General features: G+C 38.8%; 1 protein-coding gene across 1 annotated transcript in view; it reads right to left on the bottom strand.

Moving 5' to 3' along the window:
* Nucleotides 1–9,121, bottom strand: part of cadm1a (cell adhesion molecule 1a) — a 485,577-nt gene extending 476,456 nt beyond the window's left edge. Inside the window, exon 1 of the mRNA XM_085364061.1 lies at nucleotides 9,043–9,121. Within this exon, the coding sequence (XP_085220187.1) occupies nucleotides 9,043–9,115 (73 nt within the window). The 5' untranslated portion in view covers nucleotides 9,116–9,121. The remainder of the gene's footprint in view (nucleotides 1–9,042) is intronic.
* Nucleotides 9,122–27,594: the final 18,473 nt, after the last annotated feature.

Raw genomic sequence — 27,594 nt, 5'->3', positions numbered from 1 at the left:
TCATTCTGTCCTTAACACGGATCAGTCGTCCTGTCCCCTTGGCAGAAAAACAGCCCCATAGCATGATGTTTCCACCCCCATGCTTCACAGTAGGTATGGTGTTCTTGGGATGCAACTCAGTATTCGTCTTCCTCCAAACACGACGAGTTGAGTTTATACCAAAAAGTTCTACTTTGGTTTCATCTGACCACATGACATTCTCCCAATCCTCTGCTGTATCATCCATGTGCTCTCTGGCAAACTTCAGACGGGCCTGGACATGCACTGGCTTCAGCAGCGGAACACGTCTGGCACTGCGGGATTTGATTCCCTGCCGTTGTAGTGTGTTACTGATGGTGACCTTTGTTACTTTGGTCCCAGCTCTCTGCAGGTCATTCACCAGGTCCCCCCGTGTGGTTCTGGGATCTTTGCTCACCGTTCTCATGATCATTTTGACCCCACGGGATGAGATCTTGCGTGGAGCCCCAGATCGAGGGAGATTATCAGTGGTCTTGTATGTCTTCCATTTTCTGATGATTGCTCCCACAGTTGATTTTTTTCACACCAAGCTGCTTGCCTATTGTAGATTCACTCTTCCCAGCCTGGTGCAGGTCTACAATACTTTTCCTGGTGTCCTTCGAAAGCTCTTTGGTCTTGGCCATGGCGGAGTTTGGAGTCTAACTGTTTGAGGCTGTGGACAGGTGTCTTTTATACAGATGATGAGCTCAAACAGGTGCCATTCATACAGGTAACGAGTGGGGGACAGAAAAGCTTCTTACAGAAGACGTTACAGGTCTGTGAGAGCCAGAGATTTTCCTTGTTTGAGGTGACCAAATACTTATTTTCCACCCTAATTTACGAATAAATTCTTTACAAATCCTACCATGTGAATTCATGGATTTTTTTTTCACATTCTGTCTCTCACAGTTGAAGTGTACCTCTGGTGCAAATTACTGACCTCTGTCATCATTTTAAGTGGGGGAACTTGCACAATCGGTGGCTGACTAAATACTTTTTTGCCCCACTGTAGATTTTTAAGCCAATTTGCCATTATGTTAAAAAGGTTTTGTGATGTTGCATAAACAAAAGAGTCTGAAATTCAGAATTTTGTCCTCCTTATATTTTGCAATCGATCAAGACTGCTTGAGATTGTTATCTGACTTTGCAAAGACTCCTCTCTGGTTCTCTTGAAGGAGATTTTTTTTAAATTAAAGACTAATGAGTTTATTAGAGTAAATTTTATTAGGACTGAAAAAATATACTTCCAACATGTTTTTTGTGGTGCCAATTTTTAAGCAAAACAAAAATCACGAATTTTGATTGAAACTGAAATTGAAGAAAAAAAAAAGATTTTTCATACTTTTAGTACTACTGTACTGACACCATATACTGATACTGGTATTGATCGACACCAGCACTCCTTTGACTCAAATGCAATTTCATGCATCTATTCCAGTGGTTCCCCTAAAATATAACCTATTTTAGATAATTAATGCTCATTTGATCTTTTTTAATAGATTTTTTTTACAAATGAAGTAATATTAAGCAACCTAACTAATAGGGTTGCAAACTCCCAGCAAAAAAAAAAAAAAAAATTGGGAACTACCCCCCACCTCATGATGCTTAATCGATGCAATCAAATTTAATTTGATGCAGGGGGGAAAATGCACAGAAATAAATTATTTTTCAAGAATAATAAAATAGATTCAACATCTTTCTTCAACAGAATTGGAGACTGCACAGATGGTATCTTCCCAAAGGAAAAAGTACTAGCTTACTAGGGTATATTAGACTTAACAGTTACTATATACAGTAATGGACTTCTATATATTTTACATCAGATTAAAACTTTAGGTGTAAGAGTCAGATAATTATTTATTAAAAGCTAGATATTTTGAATGAGAATAAGAAAGAAAAGTATGTCTTTGTGCCCCCTTTTCCCTGTTAGTGCCCTATTGGCCCCCCTGGCTAAACTTGGCTAGATCCGCCCCTGCACAGTTACCAGTCGTCAGCTACTTAGAAAAAGATCCTGGTCTAGAAAGTAATAATAAATAAATTCTAACAACAGCTGATCAAGCTTAATAGTGCTGCTGTTGTTCAGCCACTGGTTTCCTCTTTCTGGTGCAAAGTGGGCCAAAAACAAAGAAGAGAGACGGATTCGCAACAGAAAAGCCGATCAGCTGATCATTAAGCAGTTTCACGATTGAAGTAGCAGCAGGAGAGAGAGAGAGAGAGAGAGAGAGAGGCAGTCGGTTGTTAAGCTTAACATGGGAATGCTTTACAGACATTCAGAGACGAACTTACACATTTGCTTTACTTCTCTCTGGGATCACTTCCTCGGAGATGAAATGCTGGTTTGGTAGCGAGGCTACACACAGCCACTCTATCACGTGATGCATACTGCAGCGACGTGCTACGGTTATGAGCCGAGTTACGCCGTGTAGCAAGTTTTGTGAGGTGCTTTTTTGATATTTAATGGATCGGATTACATTTTTTATTTCTCGCCGATATCCGATCCAGTAATTTGGGTCAGTATCAGACCGATACCGATATGTAATATCGGATCGGTCCATCTCTAGTAGCTATATAAACATTAAATAAAATACCATGCTCCATTTCTAATAATCTTTGCTTGAAAGGATTAAACAATTATATCCTCATTAGTTTCATTCATGTTTGTTGGCACATGGCTGTTTTTGATATTCATTCCAAAAATACATATTAGATACTAGTGTCCGTGTTATCAGTTATATTATCTCAATATATTATCTCAATCCTACCACTAATGGCCTCCAATATTTGGCTCCTCACTAATCAGGTCTAATTAGCTGACTGGGCCATTTTCCAGTCAACACAATGCTTCAGATCTAGAGTGAAAAAGATCAGACGTGAAAAAGAAGAAGTGGAACTTGAGCATTGCCTGGACAGCTCCACAAGGAAGCCACAAATGTAGTTCAATTTCATACACACAGGATGGATTTAGCCTGCATTTCCTGCAGTGCTGTCAAATTCCCTGGGGAGACTTCCAAAGATCATGGTATTCACAAATCCTTTAGTGCCTGTTGGTGCAACACAAGAATCCAGCTCAAGCCATTCAAAGACCCACTTCCTAAACTAAGGTCTCTTTTTAACAGGAGCTCCACAATCCAGGCAGTTCTTGGAGAGCACAATGGACTGCTGTCTACGCTTCCGAAAATGTTTCTGGCAAGACAGTGGAATCCAAGGGACATGGACCAACGCCCTTCGGGAGGTGAATCCAAATAATGATGTCTGTGTAGAAGATATATATTTGTATGATTACTGCACTATAATGAAAGCAATATGTGAGTATGTGTGTGCTTGTGGGGATTTCTTCCCAAATTCATGATTAACATGTTGCTTGGATATCTACCGATATCACTGCCTCTGTCGTCAGCAACAGACGTAGACAAAGCTGCAGTTCAGATGTTTCATCTTTGCCACACAGTATGCATCAAGGTGAGTGGATAGTCATATATTAAGCAAGTTATGCTATGAGGCCCAACAACTAAAGACTTTTCAGCAATGCAAATATGTGGACATATATAGTTTTTTCCCTCTTTTTAATTAGAAAAAGGCATGCACTTCCACAGCTGGTCAACAGGATACCTAGCACCTTTACACAGTAGTCCTGCAAATGGTTTAATAGGACAAAATTGCTGAAAATACAGCAGCCAAGTTGTGTGTGTGTGCTTTTCACTGCTTTTTCACCAGAGTTTGAGAATCACTAGTTTTACACAACTGCTTGAACAACTCCATAAGAATTTGCTGTCTTGCCCATTCACATTTGTTATTCATACGTGTGACTAAGCCCAGGTACCGTAACACAGACAAGAGACAGAAGCAGCAGCACGTGATGACTGCACCCCCCCCCCCAACCCCTTCAAAAAAAGACCATGCTGTCACTGATGATAGCTGCACTGACTAAATTTAGTCAATGGGAGGAGTGACGAGAGGAAGAGGAAATTGTCAGAAAGAGGAAGTGCTCATCCTATATGCATTTGGCAGGGATGACATTAAAACTGAAAATCATCCCCACTTGTATGTAATTATCTGGGATTTTATCAGAACACAATCACAGAAGTGGTCTTCTGTTGAGTGGATCTCGGTCATCAACATACATCGGTTTCTGTAGCTGCAGAGTCTAATAATAAAACACAGGCCAGCCTGTAAAGATTTCAGAGGTAAATGCTCATCTAGCGTGCCACTCTACCCAGCATTGTGCAGTGCATATTTATTATGCAATTACTCTAAAAAGCACAATCTAGATAAACCTTAATTAGGGGAACAATGCTAGGAAAAATGGTACCTATCAGACTGCCTCAGATTTGAGCTTCCACAAAGTTAAGAGACTAAAAAAAGACATTACATAATAAATTATTAGAAGCTGAGTTTTTTTTCCTCGTCTCTACTGTGGGTCAACCTTATGTCTTTCACGTTCCAAATCCACCGCTTGCAACACTGCTTGTCAGCTCCAAGACCACACTGTGAGAAGACAGCATACAACAATCTTAACAGCCACAGTAACACATCAAGGTTTATTTATGTGTGCAAAGTTAAGCTGGTCAGGACACAAAGTGGAAAAAGTACTACGTACGTGACATTTTTTCCCTTTTAAACCTTACATAATGGAACCACAGTCTTGCAGTTTTCCTCTTTGAGCTCCGCACAGAGGAACTACTTAAATTAGTCTGCGTTTGTTTTTAGCACACACTTGCTAGAGGCCTGTGCCAGACGAGAATCCTGCAAGTGAAAAATAGCAGCATTCATCACTGAGGCCTGTTGTGCATTAACAGCAATTAATATGAGCACATAAATATTCAAAGATCACTTTAATTTTACTCATTTCACTTGTTTCACACCCAGGTTGTCAAAATGTGTACGGAATAGTCTAATTTGATGCATAGGCCGGTAGGCTGCTTTCTGAATAGCATATTGCAGCATACGCCCACCCCCACCAATCCCCTCAAGAGATTTGAAATCGCAGGGTGCTTACTTGACATCCCATCATTTGGCGGATCACTAACAAGTAGGCCATAAACCTTTTTTCTCCCTTTGATTACACTAAGTGCGCAGAGGCCAGATGCGACCCAGCCCAGTCATCTGTTGGCTTGCCAGCAGAGTCACTGTAGACTGGCAGAGGCAGGAGGAGGAGGGGGGGGGGGGTCACTTGGGGTCCCCTCCCTTCAGGAATAAAGCCATTGTTCTTCATTAGAGCTGGAGAGGCTGCTGGAGGGTACAGACGGTGAACAAGTCCATTTACACACCTGTTTTCCAGCAGTATGGCTTCTACCAGCTTGACTCTGAGCCAAACCACACTGTATGATTCATTTGTGCGTGATGCAGCTTTTCTTTGTAACTGAAACAGACCGTAGCCAGTTGGAGGTAATAACACACATGACAAATTTCGTACAAAAAGTTGGGTTTTTTTAAGAAATAATTAAATTGTTCGGTGAAGTAATTCTGTCTAGGCTGTAAAAGCAGGTAGGGCTTGGGCTAAGTGCATCATGTTGAGCATCTATAATGAAACTCTGCAGTCATCCCAGCACCAGTACAGCTCCTCGTTTTGTTTTTAAACGGTGAAGGTGATCATGAGTTTTTTTGTTTGTATAGCTAATGCTAGTCATCGATTCAACATATCCACCAATAAAATACGATTTTATTCTTTTGCACGTCTTAACTTTTGGACCAAAATACCCAAAACACTTATTAGTGCATCGAGCCTACTCAAGGTTAACAGAGACACGCTTGACTGCTAATCACAACGCTTAGGTTAGCGCAGCAACTGCTAGAAAGATGTAAACTTCAGTGTTAATCATGCAACAGCTTCTCACTTTGTGCCTTCAGGTCAATCTAAAGTGGAGACAACAATGCAAATGCTTTTCTAACGCGACCAATAAATCTTTTGTAAGGAGCACAACAGGTTCAGTGGCAGGGTGCACGGAGATAACATCTTAAATGAGCTGTCAAATGAAAGACATCCCAGGTTTAGGTTGTATTCAAATCCACACTACAGCCTAAAACTACTGAAATGAGATTCTTTTTCAGCTACACTATTGAGTATTAGAGAATCCCACTAAACTACACCCTTGCTATTTCATTTATTATCCCTGATATTCGTTTACAGTTTGGAATAACCTGTCAAGTATCACATTAGGGCAGTAAATCATTTGGATTTTTGATACAGTATGCTAAAAAAGACCTTTTAAGTTAAGCATAAAATATTTATTCTACCTTGTGTTTCGCTATGACAAAGCAGCAAGCCACAACCTAATCTCCTCCTGTCAGTTTTCCATCAGCAGTTAGTGAGACTGAACCTTTAAAAACAGACACGACTAATGCTCTTATCCTAACATAATCATTACCCAAGCCTGAACATGTGGTGACATTCAAGAGAAGTCATGTTAACAACCATTTTTCCTGCATTCAAACACATACCAGTCCCCGCTCTCACCTGCGCTACGACACAGTTGCATAACTTTGCAAAAATGAAAACAGCGACACGTCTCACTATAAGTGAAGGATTGCCTAACCACGTTTTCAAGTCTCAGCAGGCTTACGGTCAGGGTGTGCTGCGTCTGCGCTCTTTAATAAACACCTGTAAAGCACCGTGCCCGGGTGTTCTAAACCTGTAATCTGCACTACAACTGGCCTTACTAAACACTTCTGTGCAGAATCACAAAGGAACTGTATAAATGCAGAGAAATGGAAAAATGCATAAATTACAGCAGGATACAACATGTGCATCTGCTTGGAACTGTTAATTACTACAGGACTGCATGATCATCGCTGATGTTTCACTCAGTATACGCATCATAGTAAAATAACACCTTTCTCACTTTCCTGAAAGCAGTGGAAAGCGATAAAATACTCAGCGCCTATTATCTGCTAAAAAAGTACCATTAAATAAATTTTAAAAAATCCACTTATATGAACAGCAAAGAATTTGGATAAATACTATGAGCACAACTTAAAAATGATGCCTACTAAATATCTGTTTACTGTTTGATTCCCCTGAAATAACTTATTCCGACTAAAGTTATAACTTTTATTTATTTCACAGGACGAAAAGCTATCTCTGGAAGTACATTGGTTTGCCAAGAAAACAAGAAATGATGTGAGAGTGGAGCCTGTGTAACACCATAAAACTTGAAATGAATTGATGCAGCCTTCTATTAGCCTTTAATTATACTGTCTACATTGTAGAAATCACCACTCTTTAATGCTTAACCACAATGAGAGCTTACAGTATTCTGCTCGGGGTAAATAATTGATATGCTTTGTGCAAGTGCGCCCTGAGCTTTGTTTGAAATCACTGGAGCCATTTTCATGAAGGTAACAGCTGCCCACTGTCCAGCAAAGGACAGCAACAGCCTTGTTTGCTTTGTTGTTTGCTTTTTACTGACTTGAGAAAGCAAAAAAACATTGATTCATTTAAAAAATGGGTTAAAAAACAAAGAGTAGATTAAGCCTTGTGGATAATCCACAATGTGACAAACGAGGACATCTGCACTCCCGTCATTTTCACCCCCACCCCGAGGCTCGGCACTCAGCATAAAAGGGGGTTATGATCTGCAGACGAACAGCTTCGCACTAACTTTAAGTTAGTAATGATTCATTACATAATTGGCTTGATGTAAATACATTACTACCGCCGGTGGTGGAAGCGGCAAAGCAAGTGCTTTCACCACAGCTTCAGCGTATCACTGTCCAAGGATAAATAACCCCCGAAACGGAGCGTGTATTTCCCAGTAGCTCACGACAACCCCCCCCCCCCCCACCTCCTCCAGTTTTCAACGCGGACTTCGTGCTGGCAACAAACAGCCCCAGCACTTTATCTCTTCTTACTAAATAAACGTCCGTGCTTTCCTTTACGCGCTCAACATCACCAAGCGTTCAAGAAAGAAAGAAGGAAAGAAATCGTGTCGCAGTTTTCGCCCAGCTTTATCTGTATCCTATCCGCTTCTTTAAAGCTTCTGACTCAGATTACTACACCCGGACGAAAAGCTTTGATGTTTTCATGCATGGCTCCACAGCAAATCCAGTCCCGGTGTTATGAAAACACAGCCCAGAGCGCGACTGCGAACTCGGTGAAATTAATCTTTCCTTGTTTGCCATTAACAGTTTACGCGCATTAGGCGGTGATTTGAGATATCGCCTGGACTCCTCCGACACCGCTTTTCAGTTCGGCGTTCAGCTAAAATACACGAGCGGCACTTGTTTCTTTGAAAAGACAACTTTTATAACGGGTTAGGCGCTCTCCACACCACATCCAGCGGGATGGCCGAGAGTGAACAGATTCGGAAAAATAGAGATTAAACGCGGGTGGAGAGAGGAAAAAACTGCTGATTCGTGTGAGGCCGTTGTGCTGAATTTTCCATAAAGTCCCGCTGTTATTAATATGCGGAGAGTCACGTTTTAATACATGATAATTCTTGTTTCTTCCCATTAAATGAACAGTTTTGAGCAGTTTGCGCTTTCTTTTCCTCCGATTGCACGTTGTCGGGGCTGCAGCTATTCCACTTGAACGCACCGCTGTTTTCTGTGGTTTACAGCGTTCCGAACACGCTACACAAGTAAACCAAAGCTAGCGCACTGCATAAGCAACCCTCAGTTTAAGCATGCCACATATACATCCTTATATCCCTCAAGCGACCAAAACACCACGCCATTTGTTTTCTCACATCAGCATTTATTTTATTTTTTTTAAACCCAAGAGTTGCCAGCTGTGTAGCCATTCAGCCTATACCCTAATGGTGAGCTGACCAAAGTGATGCATTCCAGGGGCAACGCATCTGTAACGCCGGTTCCGATGTATCCACGCGCGCATCGGCTTCTTTCCTCACAGTAATTCAACTTTACGGGGAGGTTTTGTTACTTCTTGCTCAACAGCATCACAGTACAACTGCACAGTAACGTCCGAATGCTCTCAAAAGCACAAATTGCCCAGAACGCTGTTCAAATTGCACTCGTTCGCATCTACATCCACGGAAATCTAAGAACAAAGTGCCACTTCCATTTAGACACCCGCGGGAAAAGTCCTACCTTTGTGAAGAGCCGCCGAAGACATGAATAAAAAGAGAATAGTCGCGAGAGAGCCGCTGCGAGCGTTCGCCATGTTGGACACCTGCTTCAGTATGGCAGAGATAGAGGCAGCTTCACCTATAGCTGCTACAACGGGACTCACTTAATGAGATGCGAGAAAGGGAGGGTACTATTTACCATATTCATTTATTACCAGTGTTGATAAATACTGTTATTTGTAATGGACGTGCCTCACAGCCTATTGAATAGCTCTCAGAATATGCTATTGGAGGGCGGGAAAGTGTTTTTAACGCTGTGTTCTGCTGCAGGGTTGGTTAGGTGTCTGTGTGTGGTGTTAGTAGCTTGGCGTTAGTCTCTTTTGTAGAGTTTTTCTTTTGTATTTTGAAAATTTGAAAACTATACTAATCATTTCACCCACTTGTATGTAATGCTTCAGAAGAGCAGGGATGGTCATACTATTTTTGAGGCCCTAAGGCCCCCAGCCCCCTTCCCTGTATATAAAATTAAAATGTATTAATTTCTGGAACACTGTCTTGAAGGCTCAAGTTTGGCATTTTGGCTGGCACAAGCTTAGTTAGTGCTGCAGTTAGAAGTTACAATTTTGCACTCCCAGATCACTTTAATTACTTTTTCGATAAATGAGGTTTGTAGATAACTAAGTTAATATATGAAAGGAAATACTAAACAAGCTTACCACAAGTGATTTCCTTTTGGCAGCTGCACTTCTACGTCAGTAAGTTGTGTTAATTTCTGAAAATAATCAGTCTACACAAAACTGAGATCATTAAAAATAAATTAAACAAATAATTAAAAGTTGAGCAAAAGCATATGGGACTATCATAAACAATATAATAGATGTATCTCCCAGATTAGAAAAGTGAGGCTAACGTGCCCTCATTTTAAAAGCCACCAGGGGGCAGTACGCGTTGTTGCAAAAAGACACTTGAAAATAACTTTTTGAGTTGAACTGTATAAGTGCTCTGCCAGTCATTTTGGGTTGAATTGAATAAATATTTAAGTACATTTTGTAAATGTTGGTCATATTTTGTTTCTTAAAGAAGGATTATTTAGGGTATGTTTACTGGTTAACATTTTGGGATTGAAAAGTCATTAGCCAATGAGCCTGTGGTTTGACATTATACTAAATCAATGATAAAATACTGAGCTACAGCTTGCAAGCATGCCAGATGAAATCAAAAACTGAAGTCCAGGAGATTCTTCTTCGCACCAGAGTGCAAACATGTTTGTTTATGTCTGTTTTGAAGTACGTGGTGTTTTAACACTTGTGTATAGTACAGTATCCTATTTAATTCTGACAAAGCCAATGAAATCTATTGATCACATTTCATCTCATCACTTTTGAACAAAGCCTTGAACTCTTTCACTTCTTTCACCCATTCTGAAGTCTCACATTCCAGAGCAGAATGAAATCATCTGCAGAAAGTAATGATGCAATCCTGGAGCCACCATAGTAGACACTCCTTGAGATTCTGTCATGAAAATCAGAAAAAGAAAGAAAGAAAAAAAGCTGGTGACATTTTCCTACCAGAGCCGAACCTCAAACCTTTTACTATCCCACAGAATAAGCAAGGGAAAAGTGATTTGACATTTCACAAAATGCAGTAAAGTTCTGCTGTTTTGCTGTGATTTAAATTGTTTAAAATTTTAAATTTAGTTTGATATAATGTTCTGGTTAGCAATTTTGCCTCATAGCAACAAAGATTTGGGTTTCAGCTTGCGGACCAATTAGGGCCTTTCTCTGTGTATCTTGAACACATTCAAAAACCTGTATAAATTTTCTGATTTTAACTTGTCTAGTGGAATATATATCAATACACTTTATTTATAACCTTTGTTTGTAACTTTGTTAAGAAAAAAAAACTTAACACGGTTACAATATGCTTAACTTTAATATAAAATAATCCAAAGCAATGAAAACATCCAAGAGATCTAGAGTTTGAAGCTTTCCTTGGGTTGAACTAAACCCAGTCACCAACTTACATGTAGGCTAACAAGTAGTTAATAAGTTTTTGATGTAAGTGAAAAGCCTAATTGCTTTGTTGGTACAGTGGGTGCTACAGTAATAGTTTTTAATTAAAAAAAGATCACTGGAAAAAATATTTTTCACCACAACATTAAAACAGAGATCACCATAAAAAAGACAAAGATTTCTATCAAGTTGTTTAACAGTTATGGTCAATAACTAAGTCAGTGACTAAGACATCTAAGTTATTTAGTTTAGGAAGGCTGGCTACAGTCAACATCTGTGGAACAGGTAAACAGATAGGGTTAGTTTAGAGTGGGCCGAATAACCTGTTTGAGAGGAAACATGTATTGTATACTGTAATTACAAGTGGGTTAATGATAAAGCCTTGAGGAACACCAAAACTGAATTAGACAGAAACAGACATTTTCTATAGTAACTGGAAATGTTGTGTTTGTGAGATATGGATGTAATACATGTAGGACAGTTCCCTTAACAACAACACAGGTTCATAAGTGGTTGAGGGAAATGGAACGACTGATCCTATTAGAAGCAATTCTCAGATCTAAAAGCACTAGGGGTGTGTAGCTACGTCTGTCAGTGGTTAAAAGTAGGTCATACAGAGAGATGTCTCTGTGTTGTGGTGAGATTCTAAGCCTAACTGTAAACTCTTAAAAATACCATTACTGTTCTTAAAAAACACGAACTGACTTGACTTTCTCCAGCAGGTACTTAGATAATTGGTCTGTGGTTGTTGAGTAATAAAGAACCAGTAAATCAGCAAAATAAAGAGATATTAAGAATTATAGAATAAACTAATTATCCGAGGTGGCATTTAAGCCTCGGGTAAATTATTTCTTTTTAGAAACTATTTTAAATAGTTCTGAATAGTTAATCATTTATAACTGGGAAAGCAAAGCAGTAATATTAGCTAACTTGATTTGTGAATTAGGTGCAATTTGAGACCAAAGGGTAAAAAATTGCTCTTTCCTATCACACTGTGAGACGAGATCATTAAAAAAATACGTCTACCATTGAGAGGACTGACTGAGCCTGGCCCTTTGAATGATATTTGATATTGTGTCAAACAAATATGCAAATCTTTATCTTTTACCACTTTCATGGACAATTGTGTCTGAAGTCAGTTTCCATTTCGGCTCCAATAATATGACCATTTACAAGTTCTGCATTTCAGTGGAGCAATACAAAGAATTGAGACACAGTATATGTCTAAAGAGGGCAAAATTCAACATTTAATGGTGGTGTTGACCAATTAGAAAGGAGTCTCGATGCAGAGACATAATTAAAAATGAAGCGCACTTTGACAGGATGATGTCCTAAATGGTGCTTTAAAAATGGCAGCTCTGTGATCTAACACAAAGAAATCTATCAAAGTTGGCCAATCATAACCCAGAAGAAAAAATCAGTGTACCTGTTTTACCTGTGTGTAGAACTCAGTGTGGGGGGAGCAGCACAATGGACTATAAAATAAAATTTAAAAAGAAGGAAACGGGACCCTAAGACATCTCCTATAAATGTCTAACAGGCAGGTGGAAATGTGTTTCTGCAAAGTTGGCTGAGTCTACCGAGGTCAGCCATGTCTCAGTTACTATAAATAAGAATGTGCAAATATTTTAAGAAAATCAGATCATTAATTAATAATGATGTGACCTTGAATTCAGAAGGTCATTTTTCTTTTAGTTTCTTAGATCTATCAGCGGATATAAAAATGCCACAATGTAGGTTACAAGTATTAGCTTACCCCCAAGGCCACATGGGATAGTATGACTTTTTGTTGCAGATGAGTAAGAAAGTACAGGCAGGATATGACTGGAAAAGTAAGCAAAATTATGTCTTTGTCCTATTATAAGCGGAAGTATTCGAATAGGGAACCCTGATCCACAGTAGTAGCAGGAAGTAGTAAAGCATGAGAAACCTCACAGCAGCCATATGTGCAGATGAGACTACAGGGGATTGTGGAGGAGTGCCTATTTAGGATTGTAATACCTTGCTCTTTTCATCACAAACAATGGCACATAGGACACAAGAAGTTAAACTTGTTTCTTTTCTTAACATTTCTGAAACTGGCTCCCAAACCACAGCGGGACCACAGATTAAATTAAGACTATTTACTTACTGCCGTTCGCTATGAGTGCTACTTAACTTTAATACTCATTATGAAATCTCAAAATTGAACAGCACTTCATGTTTAAAAAAAATAATAAATAAATCCTCCACTGCAGGAGATTGCAACACCTCAACCTCAAAACAGTCTATCTTGATGGCATGTTTCCGAAATTACATATGGCAGCTTCAGTCGATGACTGCAGTACAAGGTTTCAGTCACACAGACCAAGAGACTGGTTGGTGACCCCTTGATAACAATCGCTAACTTGTTCACAAGTATTCACCATTTATTCATCCAGCTGGAGTGAAACTTTGAAAAATTTGAATTGAAGAATATATCTTAAGTGACGGTTGCGCCTCACCAACACATTGCCAAGAATAAAAGGTACAAATTTCACTTTGTATCACGGTTAAAATACCGGTTGTCTTGTTGTTTGGGAGGTGTTTGCAGACAAGTTGGCATCTTCATGCAAACTAATGGCAACTGTAGCTATTGTTAGGTATCAAAGCAATTGCAAGGAATGCATTTCCATTCTATTTCAAAGTGACTAGAAACAGTCTTCAGCAGCCACTCACCAACTAGTTGGAGAATGTACATTTTTCCATTGTGATGATTCCCAAATGGTCACCCACAGTTCTCCAGGCTTATGTGGCAGGGCCTAATCTTTGAATGTTTTGTCATGCTATCTTGATATACATGTGTGTAGGTAGGCAACATGACGTACTGTATTCAGTATCTTAAAATATTTAACCTAACGACTTTTGAATATGTACAAATTGTGCCTGCATTATGCTTATGTAACCTATTTCATGTGGCTGCTTTTATTATTGCTGACTTTTCAGATGCCCTTTTTTGCCCTGTTAAAAGAAGAACTACAATGCCAGTTGTTCAGTGAGTTAAATATTTATACAGTATAGTAAAAACATATCATTTTGACTATATAATAAATGTCTTATCTGTTAGAACTCTTCTAAACTATGATATTACAAGCTAAATTTACAGTTTGAAGTAAAAAATAAAGTGTCTCATTAAAGGTTTTGTCATGGTTTTAGGCCACCATGTGCTGCTGGAACTGTTTCAGTGTGCCATGGCATTGATTTCATAAGTGTCTGGAACTGGAGGATATTGAAAGGATAGATCATTTTCCTCAAAAAGATATTTATATATTTGGCATTTCAGTGATTGGAGTGGAGAGGACTGTTAAACACAATCAGAAATCTTCCATAGGTGCTCAGCTGGGTTGAGATTTATTACAGAGTTTACGGTAAGGTTTTTCAGTGACTCCTGTGGATGCTGTGGTTGCAATAGACCACTCCCATTAGGCTAGAAATTATTCATCACAGGATAAAAGTAATCACTCAGAACTATTTTGGATCAATAGCCAACAAGATTCTCTCATTGTTGGGGCCAGACATCTGTTTTTGGTTTGTTTTCTTTTAAACTGCCACTAGTCTGTAAGTACTAGCCTCTAAAAACATACTCTGATTCCTGTGACACTTAGATCAAATATGGCCCGGTTTAAGATATTTGCAGAATGGGGCATTTTTTGGACTGTGCTACTGACAAGTCTGATGTGGGCTGGTGACTGTTGTTCTTCTACAAACAAGGCCAGACCAAGTATGCTTTAGGCTCAGTCCAAGTGTTGATTGAAATCCCTTGAAGCTGGATTTGCACTATCTTATCCACCAGCATTAATTCCTCCTCCCACAATTGATTCAGCCTCTCCGAGACCACTTCCTCATATTTACTTCTGTCAGCCCTTCAGTATAACTGAACACTGCCTGTGTCTTTGTTATTATAAAGAATGCTGCATACACCGAAAAACAATGCTAAAAGCAGAAAGAAATTTTATTCTAAGGAGGAAATCATATCCAAACCAGCAAGCATAAAAGAGCCACTGAATCCTCTGTGAGTGGTTTATGTTTCCCTCCTGTATATTGCAGAGATCACTGTTGGATGGACTGACTGACATGATGACTTGTTAAACCGATTGACCAACATTGCCACCTATTGGTTCCGGTGCTCACAGAGAAAGCCAAGTCAAAGAAGAACCTGTAAGGCTGGAATCACTGTAGATCCTAAAATGGGTAAATGGACTGTGATGTTGAAATTAAGGAATGTGTTTCAGGTTTTTAAAAAAAGGAGAAAATAAAGTGGGGTGGATAGTTGGCAAGTATAAACATCTCCAAAGTAACCACTCCTAGGTAGAAAGTCTACATCAGAGTGGTGTCTGAGAGAGAGGAAAGATAAACAATCACACACACACACACACACTGCTGAAAGAGTCACAGTGAGCCAAATGCGCACTCTTACAGATAGTGTGCCGGTGCAGCAGCCAGGAATCTTTGAGGTAACACTGGCTTGAGATGTTTGGGCTGGGGTAGGACTAAAACCTGGTGCTGGTGAGCTACATAGTACTAATTTTAGTCACTTGACAATGAGAATTGATAGGCTATGAGTTTAATTTGAAGCCTTCCACAGCCACTGCCTCCTTTATCACATAGGGCGATTCCAGATAAGGAAAACACTCTACTGGCCAGGGAATCAAAAATTCTCCAGGCAGCAAAGTATAACCGCTGTCTCCGAGGACATGAAGGACTACATGATGAATGATGTGAGCGGATAAATAATAAAGGCTGATTTAACGGCAGAGGTGGATTCTGCGGCTTTGAACATTCTCATTTGTGAGAATATTGATACCATCAGTTTAAACGATTTATGCGATATGTGTTAATATCATGAAGCCTTGACGAGTGCTAATAAATGTATGTGCATATCTGTATGCTCAGGTCCAAACTGATACTGATTGTGCGCACTAATTCAGATATTTGATTTTTAACAGCAACAGCCCCCCCTCACACACACATACGCACCCCCATTCAACTCTGTCCAAACACAATAAAAAGGCTGAACGTGATGGGTCCGGAGGAGGAAACGCAAAAGGATGAACAGAGGTGTGATTGAGAATCAATGATAGCCATAAGCCAGGAATTTTTGCAGGGAGGAATCTGAGATATGAGACTGAGGTTGGGGGCGAGATCTCAATGAGGCTTTATAGCTTCATCACCCCTCCTGTGGCTCCTGTAATGATGGAGAAAGGGACAAAGCAGAAAAGAGGTTTGAAGGGTGATGGCAGTAAAAAGGGACAGCCAGTGGACTGAAATGAGGGTCAAAGAAGTCTGTAATGTATATAAATAGGCACAAGAAACTGCAAGAAACAGTAATACGCACAATATTCAGCAATCAGCTATATCACATTATAGAAAACCTATGCAATTTACTAATTAATAGAAAACTGCATAATTGCAAAATGCACACAATCCATTATTAGGCACTGCTTGAAACAGTAAAATAAATGATTTTGGATTTATTCAGTATTGCACTGGATTTATAATCTATAAAGTCTTTTAAACAAACCAATGGAAGATGAAGAGCGATGCTTACTAATGCTGTCTTTCTGGGTTTGCCATACAAAAGTTGCAGGGCATTAGCGAAGGGTCCTGGGACCACAAAGGGCAGTGTGTTGCATTCTAATGCAAGCTTTGCACAGCTGGTAATCACAAAAGACTATTGAAGAAAGATATTTATGCCAAAAGAACGATTTACATTGAAGCAACTAGGTACACACAAAGGTGCCCACAGAACAGCCTTCAGCTGTTAATACTGTAGATTGAAGCAGTTAGTACATGGGGCTGTATTGGCATTTTAATCAACAAAAGCTACTCCACTGAGCCTTCTCTAACTGTTTCATCGTGCTGGAGCGCAGCGTCTCAGTTTGAAAAAAAAAAAATCTATTTAACTCTACAGGCAACTTTCATAATCTTCTATCCAAGAGTCGGTTACTAAAACACGGATTTTATCTTTCACATTAGAGATGTTTGTTAATGTCAGCTACTGCTGTTTCATATCTTGTCATATATGCTGCTCTCTGTGTGGTAAATATCCAGTTTTAAGATGTTGAGAGAGTTTCTGTAGTTGTTGCTTTGACAAAGTTTCTCTTGTAAAAAAACAATAAAAATTAAAAATTGAATAAAAAACAAACAAAAACAAGACGTTTATATCAATGGCTAAAACAAGATTCAAAAACAAAAAAATACTGCAACTACTGTTGCGTCTCAGGGATTGTGCACAGTGGGATTTCATCACACACTTCTTTCACGCTTTTTTTTTTTAAAGCTGACTTTGCAGTTGTGCTTTTCTCTAGGTGCAAGCTGAGCTGGAGAATTCAATTGTCTGTTGTATCTGACAAGGTCTAACTCAAACTGTACTGTTATGTCAATACACAGCGCACATAGTGTAGCACCACCAATTGTAACAGTGGCTTTGACACTTGTAGATACACTGTTGAATGAATGGCCACAGGTTTCTCAAACATGGGACCAAACCACCATCAAAATGAAAGAAATTAATACAGTTCTTCTGTGACAATTAGAGCTTTCATGTTGTCAAAAAAATAGATAAGTGAGCCAGCTATAGGAGAGAAGAGTGCACTTTCAGAGAGGATGAGTTAAAGCCCTGGAACACATTTATAACCTTATAAAGCTGGGACTTTCACTCGTGAAAAAAAGGAGTATTTTTCTAATACAATTACAGCTTACATTTATTGGAAAACACCATCTCAATTGTTACTTACAGAGAAACTCCCGAATATTTTATTTTCAGGAACTGGACTAACAACAGTTAGTTATTCTGTTATTCTGGCAGGCCGCCTTCTTTCTTTGGGTTTGTTGAGGCAGCTGTGGGACTTTCTTGTGCATATCCTCAGTCAAGTGTTCTGATCAAGACAAACCATCTGGTGTTGGACCCAACCTTCTGCAGTTTGACCTGGCATGGTTGTGTCCACCTGCCTTCTGTGCTTCTCAACAGCCACGAGGCTTATCTGTCCTACTGCTTTTATGGCTTGTTATCAGTCGAAAGCTGAAATTATGAGCAGTTGTTGCTGATAACGTCTTAGAGCCCCGTAGTGAAAGGGTTTCAGCATCTAGTTAAACACAAAGAAAGAAAGATGTGATATATATAAGTTTTGCTGAATCGGTGCGACTTTGTGGACGTCACAGGTGGACTGTGAAAGAAAGGGCACCAACAAATTAAAGTACCTTTAACGAGAAATAAACCTTTCTTTCGAGACAAAAGTGAAATAAACTTTGTCTCGCTTTTCCCAAACCTTCTGCTGTTGTCTTCTCCGATAGCTGTGGATTATGCAGTTCATTGACATTCTTACCAGTTGATTGTGATTTCCTATTCAGCCCTTTGATCCAGGCTAGATTTAAAAATTCTGTTTGTGAACCGTCCATACCTTTGGTCTGTCGAGCGCTTGGCAGGATTGGAGGCTGACAAGCCAAGCAATCGTCACCTCCCCTTGAAAAGAGCCAGGGGTAGTGTGAGATTCACGGTGTTCAAAGCACCTCTCTCCTCCTTCATCATTATGTGGGATGATGCCAGTGTACCCACTGATATACATGAAAACATGTATTCTGTAGCTATAAAGTCTTCACATTCATCGTTCATCATATATTTAACACGGTTCATGTTATTCGTTTCTTTATTCACTGGCTCTATCAATTATCTCATGGTATGATTACATAGTGAGGGTAAGCTGAACTCACTCTATAGGAATTTATTTAAAAAGCAAATATACACGAGCAGTTTTCTGCAAATGATAAATATTAATGTTAGTTGAGCAAATGTGAGCTGAATCCCTCAGACTCAACTAGTTTGCGTCCCAATTTCATCCCTTGGCTTTGTTTCATCTGTGGTGATGTGTGGTTTTTCATCAAGATTTCACAATATTTCAAATTATTGCATGCATGTACTCTTGCGAACAAGGTGAAAAGGGTACTATTCCCCTTAAATTGTCAGAGAGTTTTAGTAGTAAGTTCTTTAAAAAATAGCTTTTAAGTAATTTGTGGATACTTTTAAAAGAGACTCCGTTTGTAAAACACAACACGGTGGCTTAACTCAAAGCTTTTGATACAAAAATGGACTGGGGACATGATAAGAAATATAAAAAGATTTATATCTTAATACTTAAAGTGTGAGGGAAACACTGTTTTAGTCCAAAAATAATTTCTTTTTCCACAGAAATAATAAAATTGTTTTCTACAAGACACTAAATTCAATCTTAAACTAATGAAAATAATGATACCTCCAATTTCCCATCCAATTTAAGGATGAACACTTCTTGTTTGCAATAAGGCTTTCGGTTGCTGGTGTCAGTCCAGTTAAAAACTCATCGATAATTCTGTGTTTTGGTCAGTTATGGTACAGTGCAAAACCCCTGAGCCACCACACATTGATTTATATTAAGAAAAAGGGAAATGAGGGAAAGATTGTATTGAAAGATGTAAACACACATGGAAATACAATATACAAGACAAAAACAAAGACTGTGCAATTCCAGTAAACTTGATAGTCTGACCACTTTTAGTCTTCCACACACCGTGGAATCTCTTTTTGTAATTTCTTTAAGTGGCCTTCAGGCTACAATGAAGCCCCTGTTATTCAATCTAAGACCTAAGCTTAGATCTTAGATTACATGGGTTCAGTTGTGCGCCAGTACGGTCATCACACCTTTAAACAGAAGTGCAACTCGACATGAAAATGCCAATGTAAAAAGTGATTTTTCGTATTTCTTAATCGATCCTTAAAAAGTTTAGCCGATTATCAAAATCAACAGGCTGCAGGATAAATGACTATAACACTGGAGACAGTTTGTGGCTTTTAAAACAGACATTGCAGAACTGCTCTTGGACAGCGTGTGTGTAAACTGTGTCATGCTTCCTATCAGAACGTGGCTGGTTTTGCCAGGAAGTAACAGAGTTTGAGGGGCCTCTGACAAAGAGTGAGATGCAGGCGCAGTGTTGCTGTGTTTCTTAGATGATTATGCTTTCAGAGACCAAGCCTTTTACTTCATGTTAAAGACCATCATCATTTTAAAACATGCATAACATGTGTGAGTCTTACAGCTACCCAACTCATACAGAGATCCCCACAGCACCCCCTACCTGAAACACATCAGTGTAAACTGCTGAAGCGGAAAATACTATAGCAACTGAAAGTGTAACATTTTGAAATCAGTGTGTTAAAGATGCAATGGGCCCAGCAAGTGAGTACTCTTGTCAAACATCCAATCTCCTTTTAATTGCCTGTCATGGTGTCTGGATGTTATTATATTGGATTAACTACTATGGTGCTGGAGTTACTGAGCAGGATATGTCATTTGAACAATATCTAGGACTGTTTTTTCTTCAGCCAGAGTGATGCTGAAAAATGTATTACTTCTAGGCTGGACTACTGTAATTCCTGTTCTAAAAGCTCCATAAAAAGCCTTCAATTGATCCAAAGTGCAGAAAATGACTAGAAAGGAAGACCACAGTTTTTCCATATTAGCTTCTCTTCCTCCAGCCCCTGTTAAATGCTGAATTATATTTAAAATCATTCATACATGTACAAAGTCTGGAGTGATCATAGATTAAAGAACTAGTTTCATATCATTCCAAGGGTGCAGGCTTACCTGCTGTTTTAAAGGTGTCTGAAAGTAGAATGGGAGGCAGAGCCTTCAGCTGGTTCATCTGCTGTGAAAAAACAAACAAAACAAAAAACAGTGTGACTTAAGGATACTACAAGCCTTATCTTAATATCCTAATATATTATAGTGAGTTCTTTCTTTCCACCATCCGGTCTTTAAGTCTGACATCATCAGCCGTGTCTGGCTTCAGTCTGGCTCCCCTTCAGATCCCAAAGTCAAATGATCACTGCGGGATCACTGAGAGTAAAAACTGTCTAAATTCTTTCATCTGTAATAAAATGATCAGTGTTGCTGCTTTACAAGGTGTAACAATTAAGTTTAACATCCAGGCATCCATGAAAACAGAATTTATAAAATTTAACGGAGTTCGAAGCTAGCAGGAAGTTAGCAGGAAGTTAGCTCGCTAGTTATCAATATAATATACCATGTTCTGACTGAGAGATTTCTGAAACAAATTAAAACATACAGCTCTGCTATCACTTCCAACATAAATGAAGACAGGAAAGTAAACAGCAGTGATGTTTGTAGGGTTACTAAAGGTGAACTAGCTGGTATATAGTGATGTGCTACGTGATTGCTAGCGGCACAGCTATGTTAGCATGACATAAACAGTGAAGCTGGAGGGTGAACGCTAACTTTTTTCCACTTGATAAAAGTTAATGTGAGGGTTCCCGTTGGTTAGGGATAAAAGCAATCGCATGGCAGGATGCTGTAAACGGACCAAACTTCAGTCAGGAGAACAACTGAGATAATCCATCCACAATACGAGGTTAGTCATTAATATAATACATGGGCTGGGCTGTAGTTACAACATAAGGTTTTAAAAACTGAGCTTTAAAATAAATAGCAGCAATAAAAACTGAGAGAGGAGGACTGTGATCACTGACTGTTAGAGGCTTGTTGAGATTAAACAGAGATTAAACAGAAGTACAAAGCATAGGTCATTGTTAGTGTTGTAAAGTACCATGTCCGTCGCCATTTTTACTTGTTATTGTATTGTTTTATTGTATTGTTATGTAAGACATTTCTAACTAATAACTAATGATATATATGAAAATACATATTTTGTTTGATAGCTTTTTTTGAGCTGATCAAATAAAAAAATCAAAAATCAAAAATGTGTCACTTCAGTCAAATAATGACACAATTAGCTCTTTCTGACATGCTAATACAGTGCAGTGCAGTGTGTGCTGGGATAAGCTCTAGTAAAGCCAGTGAATGAATGAATGGATGGATGGATAAGGTTTTTCTCTAAGTTAGGTTGATTTAGCACTTTCCTTACTAGTCTTAAACTGGTGGAGAGTTTTTTAAAATGGACTCTTTGTACCCATTGACCCACAGTGTCCCCCCTCGTCTCTTAAAAATCGACCAGAGATGACCTTTTGTTTTGCTTTATTTTCTGTAGTTGTTGAAATTGAGAAATGGATCCGTGTAGTCAGGTTTCAAAGAAAGAAAAAGAGATATGAACCTCTAACCATATTTTCACAGGTAAAGGCTGAAATGGGTTAGCGGAGTGTTTAGTTTCCTCACATAATTAGCATTAACACTAATTAACATTATTTCACACTACAGTTTACAACAGGTATGACAAGTTGTGTATCTTTAGTTTGAGACTGTGACTCCAATGTCACTAGTAACTATTTTTAGGAGGAATAAGCAGCAGAAGAATGGTCAGCCATTTTCAATTTGAAGCTTTTTCCATTGTTCGTTTTCCCCCCAGACAGAAGGGACAGAATGAATCATGCGGCCTTCAATCATTTCTATCAAAACCTCAATAAAAAGATCCTGACCTGGCCTTGCTATACATGGCAACATACAATAATAATGTCCAATTTTTCTCAACAATAGCGGGACTTTGTCCTGGAGACTATACTGATCAACAGACTCAGCTGAATAGCAGTGAAGTCAGAAGGTTAAACTTTATGATATATGTAACAATACCTCCCAGTTACTATGCAATAATGTTTTTCTATAATAATACGTGTCTTTATGATGAATAACAGCTAAAGGCGTGCTGTTAAAATGTTTGTCAGCTACAAACATCTGACAAATCTCACAGGGGGCAAATTACAGATGAATAAGTGCCGGGAAGTTATTATTTTTTCTCTTTTAAGCTTTAGTAGTTTGGAGCTACCCTCAAACTCTGTAACTGGAGATGATACACCTGCTGCCAGCTGATTTGAAGGACTTAAAAGAAAAATCCACCCTCAGATAATGTTAGAGCAAATTTTTAAATCTAAAAGTTATAACTCTTTGATACCGAGGGCGCTGACACTTGAGGATGGCCATCTGCCTTTGATGTTTACCATAACCGAATCCTAGCTGCACTGGAAATATCTTAATGCAGAGTCACATCTATATCTGGGCATATCTTTCCTATTCATCTTATAGACAGAGATAGGGGTTTGGCAAATATATTTAAAAAAAGCAAAAATCAAACAAATAGAAAAAAGTGGATATTAAATTAATAGCATTTAAATAATTTATGCAATAAATCTGAATGTAGAGAAAACTGTCTGTGGGTAAGTGCTATCTGGCAGGAATACCGGGGTTGACTGGCAGGTGATGTAATTCTAATATTGATGCAGAACTGGGATTTCTGCCACAACACAATTGCTATTTATCCATAACAGAACCATATCAGTGTTTCTGCATGTTTAGCAAATTAGTAAACTATAAATCTAGTGTACAAATGTTTGTTTATGGCTAACCATTCTCACGCCATATTTCCCTGCAGCAAACTGTGGAAAACCCATGCAAGGACTTCAAACCTGCTTAATCCCGGGGATTAGTAACACTGAGCACATTGTGCATTTTTTGTAGTTTTTTGTTTTGGTAAATGGGCTAAGTTATGCAAAACACAAGCTTATTCTTTAATTCTGGAACTAAATAAAGTTCACAAAAGGTTGAAGAACTAGAAGTTTACTACAGTGACTTCAGATCTAACTGTTGTTTGAACTTTAACTTTCTTTATCTTTGTACTTCATAAGGTATTATGCTGCAAGCTGTATATAATGAGATAATGTTTGGATAAGATGGATCAACATTATTGACATAATCTGTTAAGGAATAGCATGTACAGTAAAAAACAAAAAAGTTGTCATTATTTTCTATTGGCATATTTCTGTAGTTGATGTAAAGATCCTGCATAAGCTTCCCAACATGGATGATTTCTCCGTCTTTAACATATATACTCAGTGAAATGGAGCATACATTAAATCTTTTTGTTTAATGCCCTATGTGCTAAAAACACGATGCCACGCTGTGTTCTGTATGGATCACAATCCTCTAAGTCTCATGTGATGTGCAAAATAAATGAGGAGGAATGCAATCAGCTCAAAAGTGCTTCCAGATTAATGCAAGTCCCAACAGGCAGGATAAGCAGTGTACAATTTGACCCCTGAACCCTTAATAATGTTCTGAAATCCCTGCTGTAATCGACTACAAGGTCCTGACAGGTTGTTGGATAAAGCACTGCTTTCCAGGAAAGTCACCACAAGGGCTCTTCACCTAATGAAATCTTGCAGCTTTCCTATTGATTTGCCGCTGGTACTTTGGAGTTGTGTGCAAACACAACAATGCATATTGTTTTCCAATGGCGTGCTTTTTTTTCTTTTCCAACACACATTCTATGATGTGGAGTTGTTAACTTGCACAGATTAAAATTGACACAACTTATAATAGAAGTAAAGTTTTCTGAAATTCGATTTGATGATAAAGCTGAGCTGTTATCTGCTGACTGGGAACATTTCAGTGAGCAGCTACCTATATGGACTGCTAATGCGGTGAACACAATGAAATCCCTGTAATTTGTTATATTTCTAATAATACAAGATTGCGGATAAACAGTATATTTTAACACAGTTTTGCCCTTTTTTGTTTTTGCGACAGTGCACATAAAGTGAAATACATATCTTTGTGAGTATATGAATGCTCTTTTAGCAAGAGTTACCATACATTTTTTATAATGAAGCAAAGCCCTTGATCTCAAAGCAAAGCCCCTTTTTTAAGTGTGACTTTTTAAAATTCCCCAGACAACTTTATTCCTATTTGCTTCCTTCCTGAGGAATTTATTTTTGCTTGTAGTTTGCTTTTGCCCTTTAGTTCTCCAAGCACTCAGAGAGAAAAAAAAGAAAGAAAACTGTTTACTTAAATTAAACTGACAGTGAGGCTCTTTCTCTAATGAAAATATACTTTTGTTTTGACATCATGGTTGTGACTAGATAAATTTAGTAAAGACAACAGTTTCAGTCACACACTTAAAACAATGCTTTTATGGAAAAAAATGTCAGTCAGTGTCAATTTCCTGGATCTGGGTGAAAATCCAGAATGGGTGAGAGAAAAAGAAAGATATTTTTTAGGCAAACTGTAAACTAAATGCACATTTTTATATCCAAATTTGAGAAAGCACAGTGGAGGAGGCCCCGGGGCAGACCCAGGACACGCTGGAGAGATTATATCTCTCGGCTGGCCTGGGAATGCCTTGGTATTCCCCCGGATAAGCTGGAGGAGGTGGCTGGGGAGAGGGAGGTCTGGGCCTCTTTGCTTAGGCTGCTGCCCCCGCGACCCGGCCCCGGACAAAGCGGATGAGGATGGATGGATGGATGGACTTCTCTGAGAACTCAACATGTAATAAATAGTGCTGTCAGCGTTAATCTCATTAAACACCATAACACCATGCACGGCATCAACACGTTAGCGCAGTTAGCTCGTAAACGCATTAGCGCGGTCCAGCCCCACGCACGGGGCGATCTACGCTAACTCGCTAACGGAGATTTGCCGCGTTAATGCAGTTATGGTGTTAACGTCATTTTAAAGAGATTAACACTGACAGCACTAGTAATAAAGTATAATATACAGTTTAAAAATTTGCTTTTTTAATAAAACAGTAAATTTTAAAAAATATTCATGGATAATAACAATAAATAAAATGTTGTCCATGTTGTCGTTATAAATTTTTAATCTAAAACTGTCATCTAGCATACTGGTGAAAGGTCAGTGTCATGTGCTGTGTACAGGCAGGAACGGTGGACCCAAAGTGTAAACAGGCGAAGGCAAACCGTGAACTCAAAAGTAAGGCCGTGCATGGAATGAGGGTAGATCACAACACAGACCACAGAAAACACAGGGCTTAAATACACAGAGGGAGCAATCAGGGAATGGGAAACAGGAGGGAACCAAAGCTGGGACAAATCAGGGCTAATGAGACAAAGGAAGAAAAACCAGATACATTAACATGAGACATGGACTTTCAAAGTAAAACAGGAAACATAACACAGAGATGCGACTTGACAAAGGGATACAGGTGACAGGGGAGACATAGCAACTATGGAACACAGGGAGATAAACCATAAGACAGAGAACTCTAACAGAGAAACCAAAAGACTAGAAATGATAAATAATATAAAAATCAAAGTTCAATAATAATGTAAAACTGAAAACTGTGGGTAGACGACCCAGGCACCCTAGCAGTCAGGAGAGTAAAACTGGAGAAACACTGTGGAGGTCCTGTCATGCTCGGGGGCCATGATTATAATGTAGTATCATCTGGAAAGCATCTGACTGGCAATGACTTCCTTTTTCAGCATGAAAGCAAAGCCTGGATAGGTAACACACAGTGTAACATTATTGGTCATGTATTGGCTTCCCCTGAACTAACAGCATATAATATTTATGATACTGATATTTAAGTATCATAGTAGGTAGGTCTTAAATAAGGAATATGTATGATCAAGTGTTATCACCTTTGTATGTTCTTTTTCCTGTCCCAGTAGGGCATTGAAGCTAGTAAGTCAGTCCTAATACTTGAAACCTTTGTATAAGGTGCACTGAAAGGAAACACACATCAAATGGAGAATAAACTCGCAGTTATTCGAGTTTACAGTACTGAATCCCGTTATTCATAGCAGGCTCAATTTATCACAGAAACTTTGGTTCCATCCTCTTCAATGATAGCGCACACATCCTCTCTTTCAGCATCTCTAATCGCTGTCGAAAAAAAAAATGAGGAAGAGATATGGAAGCCTGTCAGCAGGCAGCTGTGCTTCTGAAAAGGTAGCTGTTGCCTTTGGAGCAGGTTCCAGTCAATGTTACCCGTTTTCCACATTCATTTCTGGAGCTAACTTTGTGATCAAAATGATAGTAAATGAGGTATGCCAGGGGAGACGGCGGTTATAGAGAGGTGAATGTATCACTTGCAGCACTTCAGAGTAGGCATAGAGAATGATAGAGATTGAGATATAAAGCTGGGAGGCCACTATTTTCATTAGCATGCTGTCAGTGTTGCCTCAGTTCCCTCTTCTCACAAAGGTACATAGTTGGCCAAGCAAAAAAGCACAAAGAGTTTCCAAAATCATTGCAAAGCAAAATCAATATATTTGTTGAGCACTTTGGAGAGGGATGGTCAAAAATGCAGGAAGCCAATATAAGTCCACGTTTAATTATGGGTTCAAAAGACTAACATGTTCCTCTAGTGTTAGAGAGCCATTCAATATATTAATCTGACTACGTTTACTGCCCTTCCTGCCAACCTGGGTACTTCCAGATTAAGAAAATGGGCATTATTGGTAAAAGGTACAAAAAACAACTTGAGTGTGTTAATTCTTTAAGCCAGAGAAGCAGGTATAAGGACCAGGCGCCATCTTTCTAGTACTAACAGAAGGTAAGGAGTTAGTAATATTTTTTTTTTTAGAATTATCTATCTATAGATCCTTATAAAGTACCTTATAATACAAAAAATATTTTTTATTATACAAATGGGACATCTTTTTTAATGAAAATGGCCATGGTTCTGTATTTGGAGTGGTATATTTGGCCTATCTAGGCTCTCCTTAATTTTGAATGTTCATTGGCTCAGAGGTGAGTCTCCTGTAGAAATATAATCTCAGACCCAAAGGATTTCAAATGCAAGAA

This window comes from Diplotaxodon limnothrissa, linkage group LG10, assembly GCF_057381915.1.
Source record: "Diplotaxodon limnothrissa isolate DT_005_m linkage group LG10, D_limnothrissa_male_GT1.1, whole genome shotgun sequence".
Classification (NCBI taxonomy): domain Eukaryota; kingdom Metazoa; phylum Chordata; class Actinopteri; order Cichliformes; family Cichlidae; genus Diplotaxodon; species Diplotaxodon limnothrissa.
This window is presented reverse-complemented; position numbering and strand designations above follow the sequence as displayed.